Raw genomic sequence first — 22,605 nt, 5'->3', positions numbered from 1 at the left:
TCCACCATATCTTCTTGTATACACATTACACACAATCTTCCTCAGATTGAGTGTGTGTTTGAGGGACCTAGAAAGGATCACTATCTCCCCCAGCCTCCTCTCTCATTACTGGGGAGCGTCTCTCCACCCACCTCCTCCTAGCTCTGGTTCTGAGCTCCACAAGACCAAGTCCCTTGGCTCCCGTTGGTTACCATATCATCACTCGGTGCGAGAGATGCGCCCCCAGGACTGTAGCAATGCAACGCACTGCCTGTGCCTTTAAGAGAGAGGGAGAGATGGAAAGAGAGAGAGGTGTGCAATGGAGAGAAACAGGAGAGATCGAGAGAGAAAGAGACAGAGAGAGCACAATAAACTATCATGAACAACATTTTGGTTCATTCTTAGCCGTGTGCTGAGCATCTCTGCACAGGCACACACACTCTCTTCTTAGGCACTTATTGCTAAAGAGTACGCCTCTCTCACACACACACACGCTCACAGCTATCAGAGCTCGGCTGCTGGATCACAGCCATCTCGCCGAGGAGGATCCAAGAGAGCAAGAGGAAAAGAGAGACAAAGGGAAGGAGGACGGAAGAAGGAGAGGAACGAATAGGAAGCAGGAACGGCACGAGGAAGGAGAGACTAAACGCTTGTGTGAAGAAGAGAACGTGAGGGACAGGAGGGAGGAGAAAAAAGAGGAGGAACAGGAAACGCGATCACTCTCGGCTCCAGCTGTCCGCGTCGCAGCATGGGCAATGCACCATCCCAAGGCATGTCAACGCTACTATCTCCATGTGTACATAAGTAGCAGCTCAATTTTATTTTACAATGTGTTATATTTTCCAATCTGCTGGTCTGTGCTATCAGATACTCTCCCAGCAGGGAGTGGGGGGTTGGATGTGGGTGCTGGCGATGAGGCATTGCTAGAATGTGATGCTCTGACGGGGACAAGAATGCAGGATGGCTGTGGAAAGGGAGTGGGGATGTGGGGTTGTGGATGAGAGAGATACTGGGAGATGCTGGAGGGATTGGGTGGAGGTTGCAGGATGCATGCATGTGCGGAAGAGCCGGGAAATGGGAAGGGGCTTGTGCAGAGCTTAGGGAATAGAACTGTCATTACTGAGGCAGGAGATGCTGGTGTGTGAGAGTGTGTGTGTGTGTGTGTGTGTGTGTGTGTGTGTGTGTGTGTGTGTGTGTGTGTGTGTGTGTGTGTGTGTGTGTGTGTGTGTGTGTGTGTGTGTGTGTGTGTGTGTGTGTGTGTGTGTGTGTGTGTGAGAGAGACTGTGTATGTTTGACTGTGTGTGTGTGTGAGGTGAACAGAAGGTGGAAATACCGGTGTGTGGAGGAGGCAGTGACAACAGCTGCATCTGTCAGCCTCATGGGAAGCCTCGGGGAAGTGAAGCGTTCCAAGGATTGTGTGTGAGAGAGGGAGAGAGAGAAAGTGAGATGGAAATGAATGGGTGTGTAGAGCACAGTCAATTTGTTTGAGAGTGTGTAAAATGGGATGGTGCTGTTAATGGAGGAGTGAGTGGGTTAGCACTGTTTTCTGCTGGTGTGCTTTTGATGTCTGTTTCTCTCTCTCTCTCTCTCTCTCTCTCTCTCTCTCTCTCTCTCTCTCTCTCTCTCTCTCTCTCTCTCTCTCTCTCTCTCTCTCTCTCTCTCTCTCTCTCTCTCTCTCGCTCTCTCTCTCTCCAAACTGGAAAAAGCAGTGCATAGGTTTGGTTTGCTGAAACACCCCTGAAAATGGAGGGAGACAAGTGTAAGAAAGAGGAATTCTTAGAGAGAGTGAGAGCAAGAGAGGAGTGAGAGGGTGTGTGTATGTCTGGGGGTGGGGGATGTAAAGACAGAAATGGATGGATAAAAAAATGCTTGAGGCATGCCTTAGCCCTAATGGGATGGATGTGCGTCTTTGATAAGCCAGAGAAAAGGGGAACACAGAGGCAGAGAAAAGGGGAATAGGGAGGGATGGCTGACTGCTCAGAGTGGAGGGAGGAATATAGCTTGGGGAATTCTGCTACCTTTCTTTCCCTCCCTCTCTGTTTTTTTCCTGTCTCTTCCCCTCTTTTTTCCCCCTCCCCTTCCACTGCTCTTATTTTCCCATCAACCAGGGACTGTCTGGTTGCTAGAGGGAAAACGAGTTGAGAAGAGAGTGATAAGGAGGATGAGAGAGAGAGAATGAAAGAAATGACAGAATAAAGGAGATTTTAGGAGAGATGAGATGGTAGTGTAAGTAACGGTTGCGGGAGGAACAGGCCAGAAGCAGTACAAAGACACAAGGTTGATAGACAATACAATGTATTCGGGTATGACGCTACAAGCTTGGCACACCTGCATTTGGGGAGTTTCACCCATTCTTCTCTGGAGATCCTCTCAAGCTCTGTCAGGTTGGGGAGTGTTGCTGCACAGCTATTTTCAGGTCTCTCCAGAGATGTTCGATCAGGTTCAAGTCCAAGCTCTGGCTGGGTCCCTCAAGGACATTCAGAGAGTTGTCTCAAAGTCACTTCTGTGTTGTCTTGTCTGTGTGCTTAGGGTCGTTGGCCTGTTGTAAGTGGAACCTTCTGAGGTCCTGAGCGCTCTGGAGCAGGTTTTCATCAAGGATCGGTCTGTATTTTTGCTCCGTTCATCTTCCCTCGATCCTGACTACCTTCAGTCCCTGCCGCTCAAAAACATCCCCACAGCATGATGCTGCCACCACCATGCTTCACCGTAGAGAGTGACTAGAGTTCAATCTTGGTTTCATCAGACCAGAGAACTGTGTTTATCATGGTCTGATAGTCTTTAGGTGCCTTTTGGCAAACTCCAAGAGGGCTGTTACATGCCTTTTACTGAGGAGTGGCTTCCGCCTGGCCACTCTACCATAAAGGACTGATTGGTGGAGTGCTGCAGAGATGGTTGTCCTTCTGGAAGGTTCTCCCATCTTCACAGAGGAACTCTGGAGCTCTGTCAGAGTGGCCATCGGGTTCTTGGTCACCTCCCTGACCAAGGCCCTTCTCCCCCAATTACTCAGTTTGGCCGAGCAGCCAGCTCTAGGAAGTGTCTTGGTGGTGTTTCCATTTAAGAATGAGGCCACTGTGTTCTTGGGAACCTTCAATACTGCAAAAATGTTTTGGTACCCTTCCCCAGATCTGTGCCTTGATACGATCCTGTCTCAGAGCTCTACGGACAATTACTTCGACCTCATGCCTTGGTTTTTGCTCTGACATGCACTGTCAACTGTGGGACCTTACAGTTGAAGTCAGAGGTTTATATACACCGTAGCCAAATACATTTAAACTCAGTTTTTCACAATTCCTGACATTTAACCCAAGTAATAATTCCCTGTCTTAGGTCAGTTAGGAAATGTCATTCAGTTTTGATTTCTTTCATCACATTCCCAGTGGGTCAGACGTTTACATACACTCAATTAGTATTTGTTAGCATTGCCTTTAAATTGTTTAACTTGGGTCAAACGTTTTGGGTAGCCTTCCACAAGTGTTCCACAATACGTTGGGTGAATTTTGGCCCATTCCTCCTGACAGAGCTGGTGTAACTGAGTCAGGTTTGTAGGCCTCCTTGCTCTCACACGCTTTTTCAGTTCTGCCCACAAATTGTCCATAGGATTGAGGTCAGGGCTTTGTGACGGCCACTCCAATACCTTGACTTTGTTGTCCTTAAGCCATTTTACCACAACTTTGGAAGTATGCTTGCGGTCATTGTCCATTTGGAAGACCCATTAGCGACCAAGCTTTAACTTCCTGACTGATATCTTGAGATGTTGCTTCAATATATCCACATAATTGTCCTCCCTCGTGATGCCATCTATTTTGTGAAGTGCACCAGTCCCTCCTGCAGCAAAGCACCCCCACACATGATGCTGCCACACCATGCTTCACAGTTGGGATGGTGTTCTTTGACTTGCAAGCCTCCTCCTTTCCTCCAAACATAATAATGGTCATTATGGCCAAACAGTTCTATTTTTGTTTCATCAGACCAGAGGACATTTCTCCAAAAAGTACGATCTTTGTCTCCAAGTGCAGTTGCAAACTGTAGTCTGGCTTTTTTATGGCGGTTTTGGAGCAGTGGCTTCTTCCTTGCTGAGCGGCCTTTCAGATTATGTCGATGTAGGACTCGTTTTACTGTGGATATCGATACTTTTGTACCTGTTTCCTCCAGCATCTTCACATGGTCCTGTGTTGTTGTTCTGGGATTGATTTGCACTTTTCGCACCATGACATAATTTTCTGTAATTTTCCAAGCTGTTTAAAGGCACAGTCAACTTAGTGTATGTAAACTTCTGACCCACTGGAATTGTGATACAGTGAATTATAACTGAAATAATCTGTCTGTAAACATTTGTTGGAAAAATAACTTGTGTCATGCAGAAGTAGATGTCCTAACCGACTTACCAAAACTATAGTTTGTTAACAAGAAATGTGTGGAAGGGTTGAAAAACTAGTTTTAATGACTCCAACCTATGTAAACTTCCGACTTCAACTGTATAATAGACAGGTGTTTATTTTTTTCAAATCATGTCCAATCGATGGATCCCCCCTATGATGATCAATGGAAACAGAATGCACCTGAGCTCAATTTTGAGTGTCATAGCAAAGGGTCTGAAAACAGACGTAAATAAGGTATTTATGTTTTTTATTTTTTGCAAATCTGCAAGAATAAAAAATAAAAAAAGTGTTTCCTTTGCCATTATGGGGTATTGTGTGTAGATTGATGAGGGGAAACAATAATTGAATCCATTTTAGAATAAGGCTGTAATGTAACAAGGTGTGGAAAAAGTCAAGGGGTCTAAATACTTTCCAAATGCACTGCAAGTAATCGAAGGATGTGGATGACAATGAAGATGGCAGAGTACTGTAGAGGAGAGAGGTGGAGTTGAACGAGTGTCTTTTCTCTTAGTGATGATGACTTGGTGAGCTTACACTAGATCCAAAGACAGGTGTGATTCTATTCATGTCGCCTTCCAGAACGCGTAACCTGAATTGCCTCAAAAGGAAAATCCGCTTTCAAAAAGGGTCAAGAGATGAAAGAAAGAAAGAAAGTGCCGTATCCAAAATGCCTTTGGTCAGCGGTCATATCCAGAACAAAATGTGCCAGGGCTGCTTTGGACTCTTGTCTGTCTGTCCGCTATCCTTCATTCTGTTCGTTCTTGGGGTTTTATCTGCTGTCTGGTTTTTAGAGGGATTGAAATGGATTAGTAGGCTGAATAGCTAAGCCACTGGCTTCTTTTCCTCCAAACAGACATGAGGGCCTGCGTCCCAGATGCCACTTATTACCAACCTAGTGCACTTCTTTTGATCATAGCCTCATAGCCTCCGGTCAAAGTAGTGCACCATGTAGGGAATAGGGTGCCATTTGGGACACAGCCGAGGTCAGCCGTATGCCTGTAGACAACTTGCTGAGTGAGGTAACTGAAGGCCAGCTTTAAGTAGCCTGAAAATATCACCATTCAGTTTCTAATGATGAAACGGAAACAAGTCTATCTTAAGCCCTTGACTGAGGTTGACCAGTACACACTACAGAAACCATGTTACAGAAACAATGCACTAATAGGAGAAGCTACAGGCCAGGAGCCTGCCTTGTATGAGTCTAATTCCCCTACTGATACCTTGGAGCGGGGGGATCCGATCTTGGCCAGAGCTTTGTGCCCACAACAACGTTGTGTAGTAGGGTTTATGTGGGACTGGGTTCAACACACATCATGTGTGTGCTGAGTGATTGTCACCAGTGAGCAGAAGTCATGTCAGAGGGAAGCGGTAGGCATGCTGCTAGTGACAGGATGCTGTAACACTGTATGGGTGGGAGATAACACTACTCTGAGGGAGGGAAACATTCTAATACCACGGCATGACTGTCCATGTCCGAAGGATAACAAACACAGCCTACTGTATAAGGGGATGAGTGGAGTGAAGTGTGTGCGCATGTTCTTGTGTGTGCGCATCCGTGCATGTGTCTGTCAGTATGTGCGCGTGTGTGTGTGTGTGTGTGTGTGTCAGTGTGTGGTTGTGCGTGCGCGTGTACAGCTTCAACCTGCCTTGGCAGAGGGCTAATGCAACAGTATCTGAAGGTAGCTCTTAGAGTAGTTATTTAAAAGGACACTTGAGAAGGCTTGTGTACCTCTGCTCTCTCCTCTTTTCATCTGCTCTCTCCTCTCCATTTATTTGTTCTCTCCTCTTCATTAGACGAGACACTTGCGTGAATCGAAGAGATACAGCCACAAGCAAACATTTCAGTCTATCCATGGGCCTGTTTCAAGCAGGGAATAGCAATTGCGAAACCTATGAGTGTGTGTGGGTGTGCTTTAATGTTATGCATTTTTCTGTCTGTGTCTGTGTATTTATCTATACTATACGGTATGCGACTATATTTCATTGTTTTCTTGCCATGCACCTGCTTATTCCCCAGGTCTTTGTTGCACAAAGCACATGACTGCTGCCTGCCGATTGGCTGGTGATGATGCAATGCTTTATGGCAGCATAGCTGTTTGGTTTGAGGGCCTTTTGGAAGTAATTGAACCAACTGGGAGTAGCTTTGCATCAAATGTAGTGATAGCAAACCAGATATCACATGCATTACAAAGTATGTTAAGAACACAGACACACAAGGCGATAGGCTACCCTTCAGGACACACAGCTCGTCTACAATCATTTAGGCATGCTGTTGTTCCATGAAGGAGGAGCGGTTCTCACAGTGTGTGTGCGTGTGTGTGTGTGTGTGTGTGTGTGTGTGTGTGTGTGTGTGTGTGTGTGTGTGTGTGTGTGTGTGTGTGTGTGTGTGTGTGTGTGTGTGTGTGTGTGTGTGTGTGTGTGTGTGTGTGTGTGTGTGTGTGTGTGTGTCTGAGAGAGAGCCCGCGTACTGGTTTAGAACAGTGTGTGTGTGTGTGTGTGTGTGTGTGTGTGTGTGTGTGTGTGTGTGTGTGTGTGTGTGTGTGTGTGTGTGTGTGTGTGTGTGTGTGTGTGTGTGTGTGTGTGTGTGTGTGTGTGTGTGTGTGTGTGTGTGTGTGTATTGTGTGTGTGTCTGAGAGAGAGCCCGCGTACTGGTTTAGAACAGTGTGTGATGGTGCTCAAACCTTCTCTGTCAGCAGATGGTCTTTATAGGTTCTCTCTGCATTCATAGGGGCTTCAGCACTGTGGGAGAAGATGGATGACTGAGCGCTTCTACAGAGCCAACTTTTACTCTCATATATTGATTGGGACAGCCTTCCCTCCTTTCATACTCCCTCCCTAGTTTCATTGTTTTTTGTTGTTGTTGTTGAGAAGTCAGGGGTTCTCCCAACCAATCACATGGCCTCCTCCCCTCTGTGTTTGAGATTGGATCCTTCCAAAAGGAATAGCGTGTATCAGGAATCGGTCACAGTTGTACTACTAAGCTTTGAAGGTCATTAATGATTCCAAGGTTTGAAGATTACATGTGTTTATTAAAGGTCCCTGTTTTCATACTAAGATCACAACAGGGTAGATTTTTATGTCTGTGTATCATCATGGAAGTCTGAATATTTTATTCTGATTTTCCACAGCAGTTAATTTCGATGTATATATTTTTGTAATACACTAAGCTGTAGGCCTATGTGTGTTTACAGATCATGAAGAAATACATCCCCATAATTGTCCTGAAATGAGCTTTATTGAAATGAATCACATTTGATGATTTGTTGTTGACCATTTCTATCCTGCCAAGCCGTCAAAGCCTATGACTGTTGGAAAAGTAGCATTCATTTATCTAACTGAAGATTTGCATACTTTATTTGCCAAAAATGTCATTCTCAGTCAATCTCTCTCTCTCTCTTCTCTACTCGCAACCAGACGGTTGCTATGTTATTTAGCCAGTACAATTTCAACACAAATTATAGTATCTTTAATAGAGTGACCGATTTACTTTACTCATGGTGGATACTTAGACAATGGGTCGACGTATCCATCTACAAATTGGGATTTTTAAAGGTTTTTAAGTGGTGTTTTTTAATAGTATTTTTTTGTTATATAAAAAAAATAAGATTTTATAAGGGGTGGATCAGCTCTATTATTGAGGAAAGATTGTTGCTTCCATCAATGTAATTGTCTGCATCATTTCCAAACCCCCATATATGTTTGGGGTAAATATATATACTATATACATACATACAGTTGAAGTCAGAAGTTTACATACACCTTAGCCAAATACATTTAAACTCAGTTTTTCACAATTTCTATCATTCAATCCAAGTAAATATTCCCTGTCTTAGGTCAGTCAGGATCACCACTTTATTTTAAGAATGTGAAATGTCAGAATAATAGTAGAGAGAATGATTTCTTTCAGCTTTTATTTCTTTCAACACATTCCTAGTGGGTCAGACGTTTACATATTCTTAATAGGTATTTGGTTGCATTGCCTTTAAATTGTTTAACTTGGGTCAAACGTTTTGGGTAGCCTTCCACAAGCTTCACATAATAATTTGGGTGAATTTTGGCCAATTCCTCCTGACAGAGCTGGTGTAACTGAGTCAAGTGTGTAGGCCTCCTTGCTTGCACACACTATTTCAGTTCTGCCCACAACTTTTTGATAGGATTGAGGTAAGGGCTTTGGGGTGGCCACTCCAATACCTTGACTTTGTTGTCCTTAGCCATTTCGCCACAACTTTGGAAGTATACTTGGGGTCATTGTCCATTTGGAAGACGCATTAGCGACCAAGCTTTAACTTCCTGACTGATATCTTGAGATGTTGCTTCAATATATCCACATAATTGTCCTCCCTCATGATGCCATCTATTTTGTGAAGTGCACCAGTCCCTCCTGCAGCAAAGCACCCCCACAACATGATACTGCCACCCCCCGTGCTTCACAGTTGGGATGGTGTTCTTCGGCTTGCAAGCTTCCCCCTTTTTCCTCCTAATATAACGATGGTGATTATGGCCAAACAGTTCTATTTTTGTTACATCAGAACAGAGGACATTTCTCCAAAAAGTACGATCTTTGTCCCCATGTGCAGTTGCAAACCGTAGTCTGGATATTTTATGGCGGTTTTGGAGCAGTGGCTTCCTCCTTGCTGAGCTGCCTTTCAGGTTATGTTGATATAGGACTCATTTTACTGTGGATATAGATACTTTTATACCTGTTTCCTCCAGCATCTTCACAAGGTCCTTTGCTGTTGTTCTGGGATTGATTTGCACTTTTCACACTAAAGTAAATTCATCTCTACGAGACAGAACGCATCTACAGTGCCTTGCGAAAGTATTCGGCCCCCTTGAACTTTGCGACCTTTTGCCACATTTCAGGCTTCAAACATAAAGATATAAAACTGTATTTTTTTGTGAAGAATCAACAACAAGTGGGACACAATCATGAAGTGTAACAACATTTATTGGATATTTCAAACTTTTTTAACAAATCAAAAACTGAAAAATTGGGCGTGCAAAATTATTCAGCCCCTTTACTTTCAGTGCAGCAAACTCTCTCCAGAAGTTCAGTGAGGATCTCTGAATGATCCAATGTTGACCTAAATGACTAATGATGATAAATACAATCCACCTGTGTGTAATCAAGTCTCCGTATAAATGCACCTGCGCTGTGATAGTCTCAGAGGTCCGTTAAAAGCGCAGAGAGCATCATGAAGAACAAGGAACACACCAGGCAGGTCCGAGATACTGTTGTGAAGAAGTTTAAAGCCGGATTTGGATACAAAAAGATTTCCCAAGCTTTAAACATCCCAAGGAGCACTGTGCAAGCGATAATATTGAAATGGAAGGAGTATCAGACCACTGCAAATCTACCAAGACCTGGCCGTCCCTCTAAACTGTCAGCTCATACAAGGAGAAGACTGATCAGAGATGCAGCCAAGAGGCCCATGATCACTCTGGATGAACTGCAGAGATCTACAGCTGAGGTGGGAGACTCTGTCCATAGGACAACAATCAATCGTATATTGCACAAATCTGGCCTTTATGGAAGAGTGGCAAGAAGAAAGCCATAAAAAGTGTTGTTTAAAGTTTGCCACAAGCCACCTGGGAGACACACCAAACATGTGGAAGAAGGTGCTCTGGTCAGATGAAACCAAAATTGAACTTTTTGGCAACAATGCAAAACGTTATGTTTGGCGTAAAAGCAACACAGTTCATCACCCTGAACACACCATCCCCACTGTCAAACATGGTGGTGGCAGCATCATGGTTTGGGCCTGCTTTTCTTCAGCAGGGACAGGGAAGATGGTTAAAATTGATGGGAAGATGGATGGAGCCAAATACAGGACCATTCTGGAAGAAAACCTGATGGAGTCTGCAAAAGACCTGAGACTGGGATGGCGATTTGTCTTCCAACAAGACAATGATCCAAAACATGAAGCAAAATCTACAATGGAATGGTTAAAAAATAAACATATCCAGGTGTTAGAATGGCCAAGTCAAAGTCCAGACCTGAATCCAATCGAGAATCTGTGGAAAGAACTGAAAACTGCTGTTCACAAATGCTCTCCATCCAACCTCACTGAGCTCGAGCTGTTTTGCAAGGAGGAATGGGAAAAAATATCAGTCTCTCGATGTGCAAAACTGATAGAGACATACCCCAAGCGACTTACAGCTGTAATCGCAGCAAAAGGTGGCGCTACAAAGTATTAACTTAAGGGGGCTGAATAATTTTGCACGCCCAATTTTTCAGATTTTGATTTGTTAAAAAAGTTTGAAATATCCAATAAATGTCGTTCCACTTCATGATTGTGTCCCACTTGTTGTTGATTCTTCACAAAAAAATACAGTTTTATATCTTTATGTGTGAAGCCTGAAATGTGGCAAAAGGTCGCAAATTTCAAGGGGGCCGAATACTTTCGCAAGGCACTGTATATAACATTCTATTGGTTGCAAGAAATTTGTATAATAATTTAAATAGAAAAATGTGAAGTTTTAAATCCAGCGTTGTTTTGCATATCAATTAATAAACCATGTGCCATGGAATGGGTACATCAAAAATAAACTATTTTGCAATTTATATGGCACAGCTGTCAATTTTTATGCCCTTAAATGAAATTGGTTGAAATTGGAAAATTGGAGACTGTTTTTATTTATCAAAATTTTATTTAACCGTATATGGTCTTTAATGCAGGGCCAACAGACAAGTTAAGAGACTTTTTTTTTTACCGTAAATGATCTTTAATGGAGTGAAGGAAATGGTATCAAACAGCTGGTTTTCATGTGTTTTGATTCCATTCCATTCACTCCATTTTCAGCCATTACACTCTATTCCAACCATTTTTATGAGCCGTCCTCCCCTCAGCAGCCTCCACTGCTTTAAATATATTTATTTCTGTGAAATGTATTGAAAGTTCCCAGCATTTTGCAAGCCTAGTCAAAATACTGCTGGCCCTCCTCTGCTCCTCTGTGGTTAGATTGTGAGTCTAACCAGCCCAAACAAATCTACTCATCCATTAGCAATCTTGATAATCATGGCCTTCAATATAACACAATGTTATTCATATTTATCTTTATTGGGATCCCCATTAGCTGACGCCCTGACGACCGCTAATCTTCCTGGGCTCCATGAACACAACAAAATATACTTTGCAATTTATATTGAAAAACTGTAACACAATTGACGGTAGTAGACAATACAATACATGTAGACATTACAGACATCAGTGCTCGATTGGTCTGGTCTGGGTAGTTTGTTGTTGCAGTTATGAAGTTATCATAGGTCAGCTTAGGGTAGTTGATAAACTACCTCAGGGCATTATGCTGATTTATGCCTTTTGATTCATTCGCTCATCCTCTCCCTACATCTCCATCTTATTACCTGAGACTAAACATATTTTAGTAGTAGTCTAATCGGTCTCTGAGTTACAGAAGGGTCAGATGTGTCCAATCCTGTCTGCTCTCTACTGCCATCAGCATGGTGATTGGCTGCTCCCTGTCGCCACGGAGACGGCGTGGTGTTGTGTAAGTGGTAGAGACAGGGCTCTTTGTTAATCACATGACTGAGGTGTTCTCTGTTGGGTGCTTTAAATTTACACAGTTGCTTTCCAATTTCTTTCCAAGTGTTGTAAGATTCTGCTGGTTTCTCCCTAAATGACTGTTTTTGCTCGACAGTCTGAGGGGTTAAGTACCTCGCTCATGGCTGGAGACACTAATACGAATACCAGCAATCCTCCAGACACCTTTTTACCTTTCCCATGGTTTAGTTTTTGCCAGAGTTTGATCATATGTTTCCTTGAGGAAGAATCGAGCTTGAGCTCCAGGTTGAATGGACAAACTAGACTCGTACGAATATATATCATATTTATCATATATATCATATGTGTCATCCTGTTTAGTGAAATAGATAGCATACTGGTAAGTATAGTAACAATGACTAGAATAGTTGTGATTGGTGTAGAATCCAACCCACGAGTACTTCAGTCTTAAATCAGTCTTCCAATCAGTGAAGGTCTTATTGATGAACAGGCGAGCACATCCGTAGCCGTCTTTAGTGTAGAGCTGCAGACTGGCGTCATACCCCTCGATGCCAACAGGAACCTTCCTGTCTGCGTCATCATACTGAGGTCCTCTCATGAAGACATCTGACCCGTCCTTGGAGAGGAGCTTGACCTGTAGCCCGTGGTTAAGGTACTGGTTGGTGTCATAGGTTCCGTAGCTACGCGTGTCAAGAGAGCGAGATAAGAGATTCTTTCCATCTTTATTAAAGAGTGCCAGCATCACCCCCACATCGAGTAGGCTGTCAGGGACATTGGCCCATCTGAGCCGGGCGTACCCACTTTCTGTGGATTTCACCTGGAGCACAACAGCATAGCACTCTGTGTGGTGGTCATTCACCACGGCCCCTTTCATTATAGCAGGGGACTCATTTAGAGTCATTCTGCCTGTGTCTTCAACCGTGTATGTGCTATCAGTGGCAGAGCAGTTCCATGTGAAGGTTCTGGAGTCTACGTCATAGCCGGCAGCGTACAGAAACACATCCACACTGTTCACCCGGTTTTGCGAGAGGGTCCTGATCTCCCTCAGGAGGGCGGGGCTGATCTGGTAGGTGTTTTTGTGGTCATACTCACTGCTTCTTCGATAGTGCTGAGTGATGTAAACTGCCTCTAACAGTGGACTGTTGGGTCTTGTTCTGACAACTAACCTGTCCATGTTCCTCTCTAAGTTTCCTGGGGTAAGGTAATAGCTGAGAGTGACATAAGGATCGAGTGAGTATGCTGTTGGTGTGTTGATATTCCCGACTTCGTAGTAACCCTGTCTGTTCTGATTTTGCAGTTGTGGAAAAACTTCATAGTTATTGAAGTGATGGAAGCCCCAGTCTCCCCTTTCTGGTAAGAACGTTGGTATGAGTGTATCGTCGTTATCGACGTTAATGCCGCCCGAGACAAAGTGGAGCAGCATTAGACCATGACGAGGGAATCTGTGGCCAAACTCCAAGTTCCTGAGGTCTTTTGTTGAGTTAAGGACAGGTATATCTGCAGACTCTAAGGCCAGTGGTAGCAACAAGACAAAGATGCAACGCAAGCCTTTTCTCTCCATGGTAATCCTGTGTGAGAGAGACAGACTGTATGATGGAAGCAGTACAACCTAGGGAGAAATTGAGGGGGGATGGATTGATTGATTACAATTGATTACAATGGCTAAGGTGCATAAAGATGGGGAATTCAAATATGATGTTTTTTTTACCACTACCCACAGAGTTTTTAAACTACAGTGTACGACATGGTTCAATGCGCCAATAAATCAGAACAATCAACTTTCCCTTTTTTCAAACTGCCACCATCCTGGAGCTAGAAATGGGATCATGTATACTGTGCTTATGCAGATACCAAAAATAGTAACGTAGAGCTATGTACAGCAAACGTAGCAAATAAGGGAATTGTGTGGGGAAAAGTCTATGCATTTACATATCGCAATAATGTATATTATATTGATATATAGCTGTCCTTTTTTTGCTACTGTCGGTAGCGAGTTATGGATGCTGTATATTGTTGCCTAGATACAGAATATAAACAGAATCTCTCTACTGCAGTATCTCGCGGTGTAATTGTCTCCACCACCTGTGTTTTGTTCATGTTTAGTTGTGTTTAGTTAGTTATTCGAGGACCTCCCGTTGTTAAACAGCACTTTTATTTCCCTGATCGATCAAAACTCATTTTCTCATGCTCTCTCTTGCCTCTCTGCAGCTGACATATAGTGAGTAACATGTTTGAAAAGATCAAATTGCAATATAAACGCAGTATTGAATCACAAATCAAATCAAATCAAATTGTATTGGTCACATGCGCCGAATACAACAGGTGTAGTTGACCTTACAGTGAAAAGCTTATTTACGGGCCCTTAACAGTTGTCAAATTTATATAGAATCTTGAGAATTGTAATTCATAATGCTATCGGCACCGAAGTTTCGTGATAATATCCCTGGCAATTCCTCGTCCTAATGTCCACTATTGGAGCTTTTTTTTGTCTTTCCTTCCTCCGAGCTCAATTGCTGTTAAGAATTTGCAGTACAATTCGTAACTGCAAGCGTAATACAAGTGAGCATTTAGGGGAAAAAAATTGCTTTTCATTGTAATCAGATACAAGTTATAAGATCATAAACACTGTTAGGCATTTTACAATTCCTAACTGCACATAAATAATAAGAGCATTTAAGAGAAAAAGTAGGTATGCATTAGAAAATGATATTCTCTGACCGTGTTCCTGGTGAACCGTCCTCTGATCTAGTGAACACGGAACCACCTCACCTCCTTTTACAGCCCAGCAGAAGACTGACGTCTCCAGGAAAGGAAATGAGTCACACATTCACGCACTAACCTGGCAGACCGCTCAGGTGTGTGTTTGTGTGTGCCCCCAAGTCACAATCAGTTATAACAGGAGGTTCACCTTTTTACACTTGAGCAGAGGTTGCGTTCCACTGCTCAGACTTTGCATGCATCAACCAACTTCTCCCTCAGTACGACAGACCACCATCTCCCTCATCTGTTCTTCTCCCATCACCTCTATCCCCTGCGTTTTACTACCACATTCTTAGAAAAAAGGGTTCCTAAAGCGTTCCTCGGCTGTCTCCATAAGAGAACACTTTTTAGTTTCGGGTAGAACCCTTTTGGGGTCAAGTAAGGTGTGTAATGAAACTGTTCCTTCTCACTTCATCTAACCTAACCTGACCTCATTCCTCATTCCTCACTACTCCTCAGCTATTCAACCTTATCAGTGACCGTGACCAAATTATTACCTGTTCCCTTACTTAGTAACTTTCCAGACCGAAACGACTTATTCAACCTCTAATGACCCCACCATATACAGTACGTTCCTCATACATGTACCCGTTAACTTCTAGTATAGCAACAATTCAAACTAGAACCCAACAACAATTACTGGTAAAACACAGTGTGTTTCTGCTTTTCATTCCTACCCAATGACAGTGAAATGGTTGGTCCAGAATACAAAGCAGCCACGGCAGGCCCTTTCTCCCTCTGCTTCTCCCTCCTTCCTCCGGTGCAATGCTAAACGCTGACATTTACTGCAAACAGAAATGCATCCGTTTGCAAAAATTGTCAGGCAGCATCATCAAGGATAGTCTGCTTTGCCTTCCACGTTTCAATAATCCCATCACCTCTACCCCCTGCGGTTTACTACCACACTCTTAGAAAAAATACTTCTCCATAAGATAACCCTTTTCAGTTTCAGGTAGAAGCCTGTGGAAAGGGTTCTTTATGGAACCTGAAAGGGGTCTACCTGGAACCAAAATGTTGTACCTGGAATAAGGTATCTAATTTGATTAGTTCAAAGGTATGTTTTAGCTCAGTATTCCAAATGCCTGTATCACAAGAATCAAATATTTTTTTTCTCGCGTTTTTATGAGCCTTTATGTCCTCTTGTTCTCCTGTTGTCTTTTTGGTCTCGTTTCATTCACTCCCTTTCTATTGTAAAGCACCTTCCCATTTAATCAGACACACTATGTCTCAACTCCTCATATTGCACGCAGACACTACTAAAACAGGAGTATCAATGAACGTTGATTCTGGGAAACTGCTAGCAGCATTTTAGCCCGAAGACTGTTATACTAGCTCTCTAGTCTGTGTTTTATAAATGTGATATAAACATAAAACCCAGTTCTATAAGGAATTGGCAACTCGTTCTATTTCTGAGAAACAAGGTAGACCACTTGATTTCAACATCTTAACAAGGTGGACAGGCTAGTATGATGTTCACACAGTTGGAGACAGACAGTTCTACCTCGTAGAACCTTGTGTTATACCTTGTTAGCTAGCAAAAAGGTCCAAGTTAGCTGAACTTGAAATATAAAGATTAGCTGGCTACTTACGAGCACGTAGGTTTATGCTTGAGCGATTGTTTACGAGTCACGTGTACATTTTCTATAATGCCTGCTACTAGAAGATACTTATTCTTAGTTCATGTGCATTATGCATGGTTTTGTATATATATATATATATTTTTTTTTTACAAAAGGGGCATTTTCATAGACAGACTTGAAAGCCAGATCAGTGATTATTGAAAAGAAAGTAGGTTAAACTATTTGTTGTAAATAATGACATTATTAGTGGGTCTTATGGTCGTGGAAGGCTTATTTTTAGCCTAGGACACTAAGGATAGGATACTAAGATCCTGAATGTCTGAGAGAGACATGCCACACAACTGCACTCTTAGAAAACATTTGCTATCTAAATCCTAAAATGGTTCTTTGGCTGTCCCCATATGAGAACCCCTGGAGGAACCTTATGTGGTTCCAGGTTAGGGCTAGGCGATATGGCCTCCACGTGATATCTAGATTTTTTTTTTAAATGTATATTTCATGTTTTCTTTAAATAAACTTTGTTCTACAATGTTAGGTTCTGACAAACAGAGTGAAAAACCGAACGGACAACTAGTCAAATCTCAAGTTTATTATAAACCAAGTTTATTCACCCACGGGGTCAAACTGCTGCAAAGACAAAGACATGATTCCACCAGCACAAGTATTCATACCCTCCTTTAGGTAGAGTCTCCTCCTTGCACCTCTAAACAATACATCTTTGTTGCTAGGCAGGAAGTTAAGTGATGTGTGTAATAAAACTGTCCTTCTCACTTCATCTAACCTGACCTCAGCCCCCATTCCTCACTACTCCACAGGTATCCTACCTTATCAGTGACCGCAACCAAATTATTACCTGTTCCCTTACTTAGTAACTTTCCAGACCGAAACGACTTATTCAACCTCCAATGACCCCACCATATACAGTACGTTCCTCATACATGTACCCGTTAACTTCTAGTATAGCAACAATTCAAACTAGAACCAACAACAATTAATAGTAAAATACACTGCGTTTCGAACAGTCAGCAATAATCTAATGAAATGAGGGCTTGTGTTTGTGAGAGAGAGAATGTGTGTGCTTGTGCGTGCGTGGGTTGTGCCTCCTCATGTGAACATAAGTCTCTGCTGGACAGAAGTATGTTCAGTGCTGTGACCTTGTGGCACACAAGTCAATTCATTTCTCATCTTCTCCACCAGGAATGACCCTTTCCACAAGGAATCCTATTCATATCTTACTAATGTAATATAGTAATGAGTACTAACCAGCAAATAGCATTTGGTTCAAACTAGAGGAACTACAAATTTACTTCAATTATCCAGTAGGCTATAGTATAATGGGAGGATTTTTTCAAAATGGATTTAAAATAATATACCTTTAACATAGATGACGCCTCACAGCAATAGCCACAAAACCCCTAAATGTCTTTGCCATGATAGCCATGTGAGCGATGACCGATGATGACACGTTAATGCACGTGAATTCCATGGTTGCCAGGGCAGTGCCATAAAGCATTAGAGAGTGTTGTGTGAAAAGGTCAGGTCTTCACCACATTCCAGCAGCATAGGGCTGTAGGAGAGAGCGAGGCGTTGTGTCTCCTGATCCATTAGCTGGGTGGCATCTATCTCCTATGACTCAGTCTAAAGCACTAATGGGAAAGGAAGGACTTTAACACAGCCCAATACACTAGCTGTTTTAACACAGCTTTAACACAGCCAAATACACTAGCTGTATTAACACAGCTTTATAACAGCCCAATACACTAGCTGTATTAACACAGCCCAATACACTAGCTGTTTTAACACAGCTTTAACACAGCCCAATACACTAGCTGTATTAACACAGCCCAATACACTAGCTGTTTTAACACAGCTTTAACACAGCCCAATACACTAGTTGTATTAACACAGCCCAATATACTAGCTGTTTTAACACAGCTTTAACACAGCCCAATACACTAGCTGTTTTAACACAGCTTTAACACAGCCCAATACACTAGCTGTTTTAACACAGCTTTAACACAGCCCAATACACTAGCTGTTTTAACACAGCTTTAACACAGCCCAATACACTAGCTGTTTTAACACAGCTTTAACTCAGCCCAATACACTAGCTGTATTAACACAGCTTTAACACAGCCCAATACACTAGCTGTTTTAACACAGCTTTAACACAGCCCAATACATTAGCTGTTTTAACACAGCTTTAACACAGCCCAATACACTAGCTGTTTTAACACAGCTTTAACACAGCCCAATACATTAGCTGTTTGGTCCACTATTTACAGTCGACAAAGATATAGACTGGCCAGATTGGCCACAACTTCTGTAGCTTTGCGTGTGTGTTGTGTGTGTGTGTGTGTGTGTGTGTGTGTGTGTGTGTGTGTGTGTGTGTGTGTGTGTGTGTGTGTGTGTGTGTGTGTGTGTGTGTGTGTGTGTGTGTGTGTGTGTGTGTGTGTGTGTGTGTGTATCACAAGGTGGATAGTGACAGGTTCTAAGTCTGGGTTGAGCAGGCCGAGTGATGCAGAGGCAGTCAACACAATGACAATTTAACACATTTATTTTAAGGCGTGGTTTTCATCACGGTTCCAGCACACTTCCTAGTCTCAATTCAATTACATTTCTTTGTCTTCATATTTCATTGATATAAATAAAATTGTTGGTTACGTTTAGCTTTAAAAACCTAGTTAAAACCAACATAGACACATACAAACCAAGACAAAGAAAACAAAGGGGCACAGGAAGCGACAAAGCCCAGCCCAGCAGGCAGGTGTCCATGTTTTTTACAGCACAAACTCCATTAGCCATGTGCTCTCTCACTGAATGCATCATCCATAAGCTCTCTAACACAAGGCTCCACCATGCCTCCAGACTGCATTATTTCCTGTGGGCGGGGGGCATAAATACATTCAGCTCAAATCACATGACCAGTCAATTAGCCATTAGAAATTCCTGTTTCTGATTACATGCAAATGAGTCACACCTGTCACGTGTGTGTGTGTGTGTGTGTGTGTGTGTGTGTGTGTGTGTGTGTGTGTGTGTGTGTGTGTGTGTGTGTGTGTGTGTGTGTGTGTGTGTGTGTGTGTGTGTGTGTGTGTGTGTGTGTGTGTGTGTGTGTGTGTGTGTGTGTGGAGGCTTCTCCTCTCTCAGGTCTGGCTTTAATTATCATCATCTGACAATCTCTTTGGCTCTAATTGGGTGTTGGTGTGTTTAACACTGTGTCCAGATGTTATTGTGTATTCAGCCTGTGTGGAGAACACACTAGAAAGTAATCCGCAGGCTGTAGACTGTACTTTGTTCACATTGAAGAAAAGACTGTTCAGATGCCAGTGACAGTGAGTGGGTGAGTGGGAGGACCACAGTGTGTGTCTGTAAATGGCAGTGAGAGGAAAGCAATCAGCATAGAGAGTAATGGGAGAGGGAGTTATCATATTATGTGAAGAGAAGATATACAACTAGAGATGCATATAGGTTATAATGAACCAGGGTGTATGTGTGTGTGTGTGTTATTGGCAGCTACTGTGTGTAGCAAGAGTGACTGGGGGTTTTCCAGGGCTGTTTTTTTGCCGGGAGAGGAAGGTCCCTGATGTTTGACCTTGCTCAATAACACTCCTATAGAGGAGGGAGTAGGGGGGTGTGGAGGTCCGCTTTGCCAAACACAGAGCTCAGTGTGAATGCTGTAATGGCTGGGAAAAATGTTTCCTCTACCGCCCATATTTAGCACCATTTACACACACACACACACACACACACACACACACACACACACACACACACACACACACACACACACACACACACACACACACACACACACACACACACACACACACACACGCAAACGAACGCACACAAACACACACAGACACACAGAGACACACACAAACACAAACACACACACGCACGCACGCACATGAACGCACACAAACGCACATAGAGACACACACACACACACACACACACACACACACACACACACACACACACACACACACACACACACACACACACACACACACACACACACACACACACACACACACACACACGCAAACGAACGCACACAAACACACACAGACACACAGAGACACACACAAACACACACACGCACGCACGCACATGAACGCACACAAACGCACATAGAGACACACACAAACACACACAGAAGGTGAAAATCCACCTCCACATCCCTCTCCCTCCTCCCACTTCCTCTTTCCTCCACTGGTCACTAGGAAACCAGAAACACGTGATCTCACCAGTGTAGTTGTGGATGCTGAGAGGTTGAAGTGGGGTGGGGATAGATAGTAAAGGGGTATGTGGAGACAAGAAGCTTCAACCAGCACTTGTGAAATAAAGCGGTGGAACGAAACATCGGTGCTGCTTATCACATTGGCATCGCCACGGTAATACCACTGCCCTCACTCACTCACTCACTCACTCACTCACTCACTCACTCACTCACTCACTCACTCACTCACTCACTCACTCACTCACTCACTCACTCACTCACTCACTCACACCCTGCACCGGCCAATTACCTCTACTGCACACTACGTAGAGAGAGAGAGAGTGTACATCAAACACACACACACACGGAATGTTTTTGTGTTTGTTTGAAGAGTCCGTTGCTCCCTCAAAAGGCTTTTAGCTCTCTGTTTCTAGCACAGTGAATGTATCCGTTTCCTCTGTTTACCCAGACAGACTTCCGAGCAACAGCTCACGTCGTTATGCGCGTGTTCCCATCCCCGTCGGCAACACATCCAACACAAATCCACCAACACCTGTTTGAAAAACTAACTGGAGCAGCTCTGACCTTATGACCCCTTCTCTGTGTCGGCAGGATGCAAACCTGTGTATGTGTGTCTGTGTGTTTGTGTCTGTGTGTCTGTGTGTTTGTGTCTGTGTGTTTGTGTCTGTGTGTTTGTGTCTGTGTGTTTGTGTCTGTGTGTTTGTGTCTGTGTGTGTGTGTGTCTGTGTGTGTGTGTGTCTGTGTGTTTGTGTCTGTGTGTTTGTGTCTGTGTGTTTGTGTCTGTGTGTTTGTGTGTGTGTGTGTCTGTGTGTTTGTGTCTGTGTGTTTGTGTCTGTGTGTTTGTGTCTGTGTGTGTGTGTGTGTGTGTCTGTCTGTTTGTGTCTGTGTGTTTGTGTATTGTTAATCAGAGACCTGTGTTGACTGCTGATTGCGCTGTTATCTCCAGCTCTGCAGTGAGTGGCCGAGCGTGTCAGTGTAGCTCCCTGCAGCTGCTCCGTTGGGGTTGGCATGCCAGGTGTCCTGCTACTGTAGTCAGCCAGGTGTTCTGCTACTGTAGTCAGCCAGGTGTTCTGCTACTGTAGTCTGCCAGGCCAGGGGAGCTGTTTGTCCCACACCAGCCGTATCTCAGCTCACCAGGGTACTATTCCAATCGATGGGCAGGACGGGAAAAGGATGAGTCCCTCTTCTGGATGGCAGCGCCTCGCTCCCCTCCTGTGGACCGACAACAATGGCAGCAGGGCTGTAATGAAAGGCTAGCGCCCAATCAGTGTTGGCAGAGAGAGGGGCACATCAACCACGGCTTGCTCCACTCCCCCTGCTGCCAAACAGATGCCCCAGAGATGGTATCTACTTTGAATGAGACAGAGGGTCAATATTGGGTATTTTATCAGGATCCCCATTAGCTGTTGTAAAAACATCTACTCTTCCTGGGGTCTCCACAATACAACATGACATAATACAGAACATTAATAGTCAAGAACAGCTCAAGGACAGAACTACTTCAATTTAAAAAAAGGATCAATCAAGACGAGGCTGTGTTTGTGTTTATTGTTCAACACACGCATACACGCAAGCAGGCAGACACACACACACGCTCAAACGCGTGCACACACACACACACACACACACACACACACACACGCTCAAACGCGTGCACACACACACACACACACACACACACACACACACACACACACACACACACACACACACACACACACACACACACACACACACACACACACACACACACACACGCTCAAACGCGTGCACACACACACACACACACACACACACACACACACACACACACACACACACACACACACACACACACACACACACACACACACACACACACACACACACACACACACACACACACACACACACACACACACACACACACACCTCCAGAGGGCTGGCCTGCCCTACTTCAGTCCAACCCCTGTCCAGATTATAATACAGGTAGAATGTGTGCATCAGCTATAAACCTGGGTAACGGCGTAAATCACTTATTTTTCTCCACTCACGACTCTGCTGACACCAACCCCAGGAATGGAGCGTCAGATATTCATACAGCCCCAGAATTATTGATGCGGTCTGCGCTCCCAGGGCTCCGCTTGTATATTACCGCT

The 22,605-nt window shown here is 43.7% G+C and overlaps 2 protein-coding genes across 2 annotated transcripts in view; one reads left to right on the top strand and one right to left on the bottom strand.

Annotated features, from left to right (window-relative positions):
• Nucleotides 1–299: 299 nt before the first annotated feature.
• Nucleotides 300–22,605, top strand: part of LOC118370837 (SRC kinase signaling inhibitor 1-like) — a 174,365-nt gene continuing 152,059 nt past the window's right edge. The window contains exon 1 of the mRNA XM_052518307.1: nucleotides 300–749. Coding sequence (XP_052374267.1) covers nucleotides 728–749 — 22 coding nt within the window. The 5' untranslated portion in view covers nucleotides 300–727. The remainder of the gene's footprint in view (nucleotides 750–22,605) is intronic.
• LOC127930004 (uncharacterized) lies at nucleotides 11,410–14,660 on the bottom strand. The gene is made up of 2 exons (XM_052518732.1): nucleotides 14,600–14,660; nucleotides 11,410–13,449 (listed from the first exon to the last, which is right to left on the bottom strand). The coding sequence occupies exon 2, from the start codon at nucleotides 13,440–13,442 to the stop codon at nucleotides 12,090–12,092; it is 1,353 nt and encodes a 450-aa protein (XP_052374692.1). The 5' UTR covers nucleotides 13,443–13,449; nucleotides 14,600–14,660; the 3' UTR covers nucleotides 11,410–12,089.

The sequence above is a fragment of the Oncorhynchus keta genome, chromosome 5 (assembly GCF_023373465.1).
Source record: "Oncorhynchus keta strain PuntledgeMale-10-30-2019 chromosome 5, Oket_V2, whole genome shotgun sequence".
NCBI lineage: Eukaryota > Metazoa > Chordata > Actinopteri > Salmoniformes > Salmonidae > Oncorhynchus > Oncorhynchus keta.
The sequence above is the reverse complement of the archived record's forward strand: the minus strand, read 5'-3'. Positions and strand labels throughout refer to the sequence as shown.

Coding starts and splice junctions, on each gene's coding strand:
- LOC127930004 (XM_052518732.1), bottom strand. CDS start 13,442: ATGGAGAGAAAAGGCTTGCGTTGCATCTTTGTCTTGTTGCTACCACTG.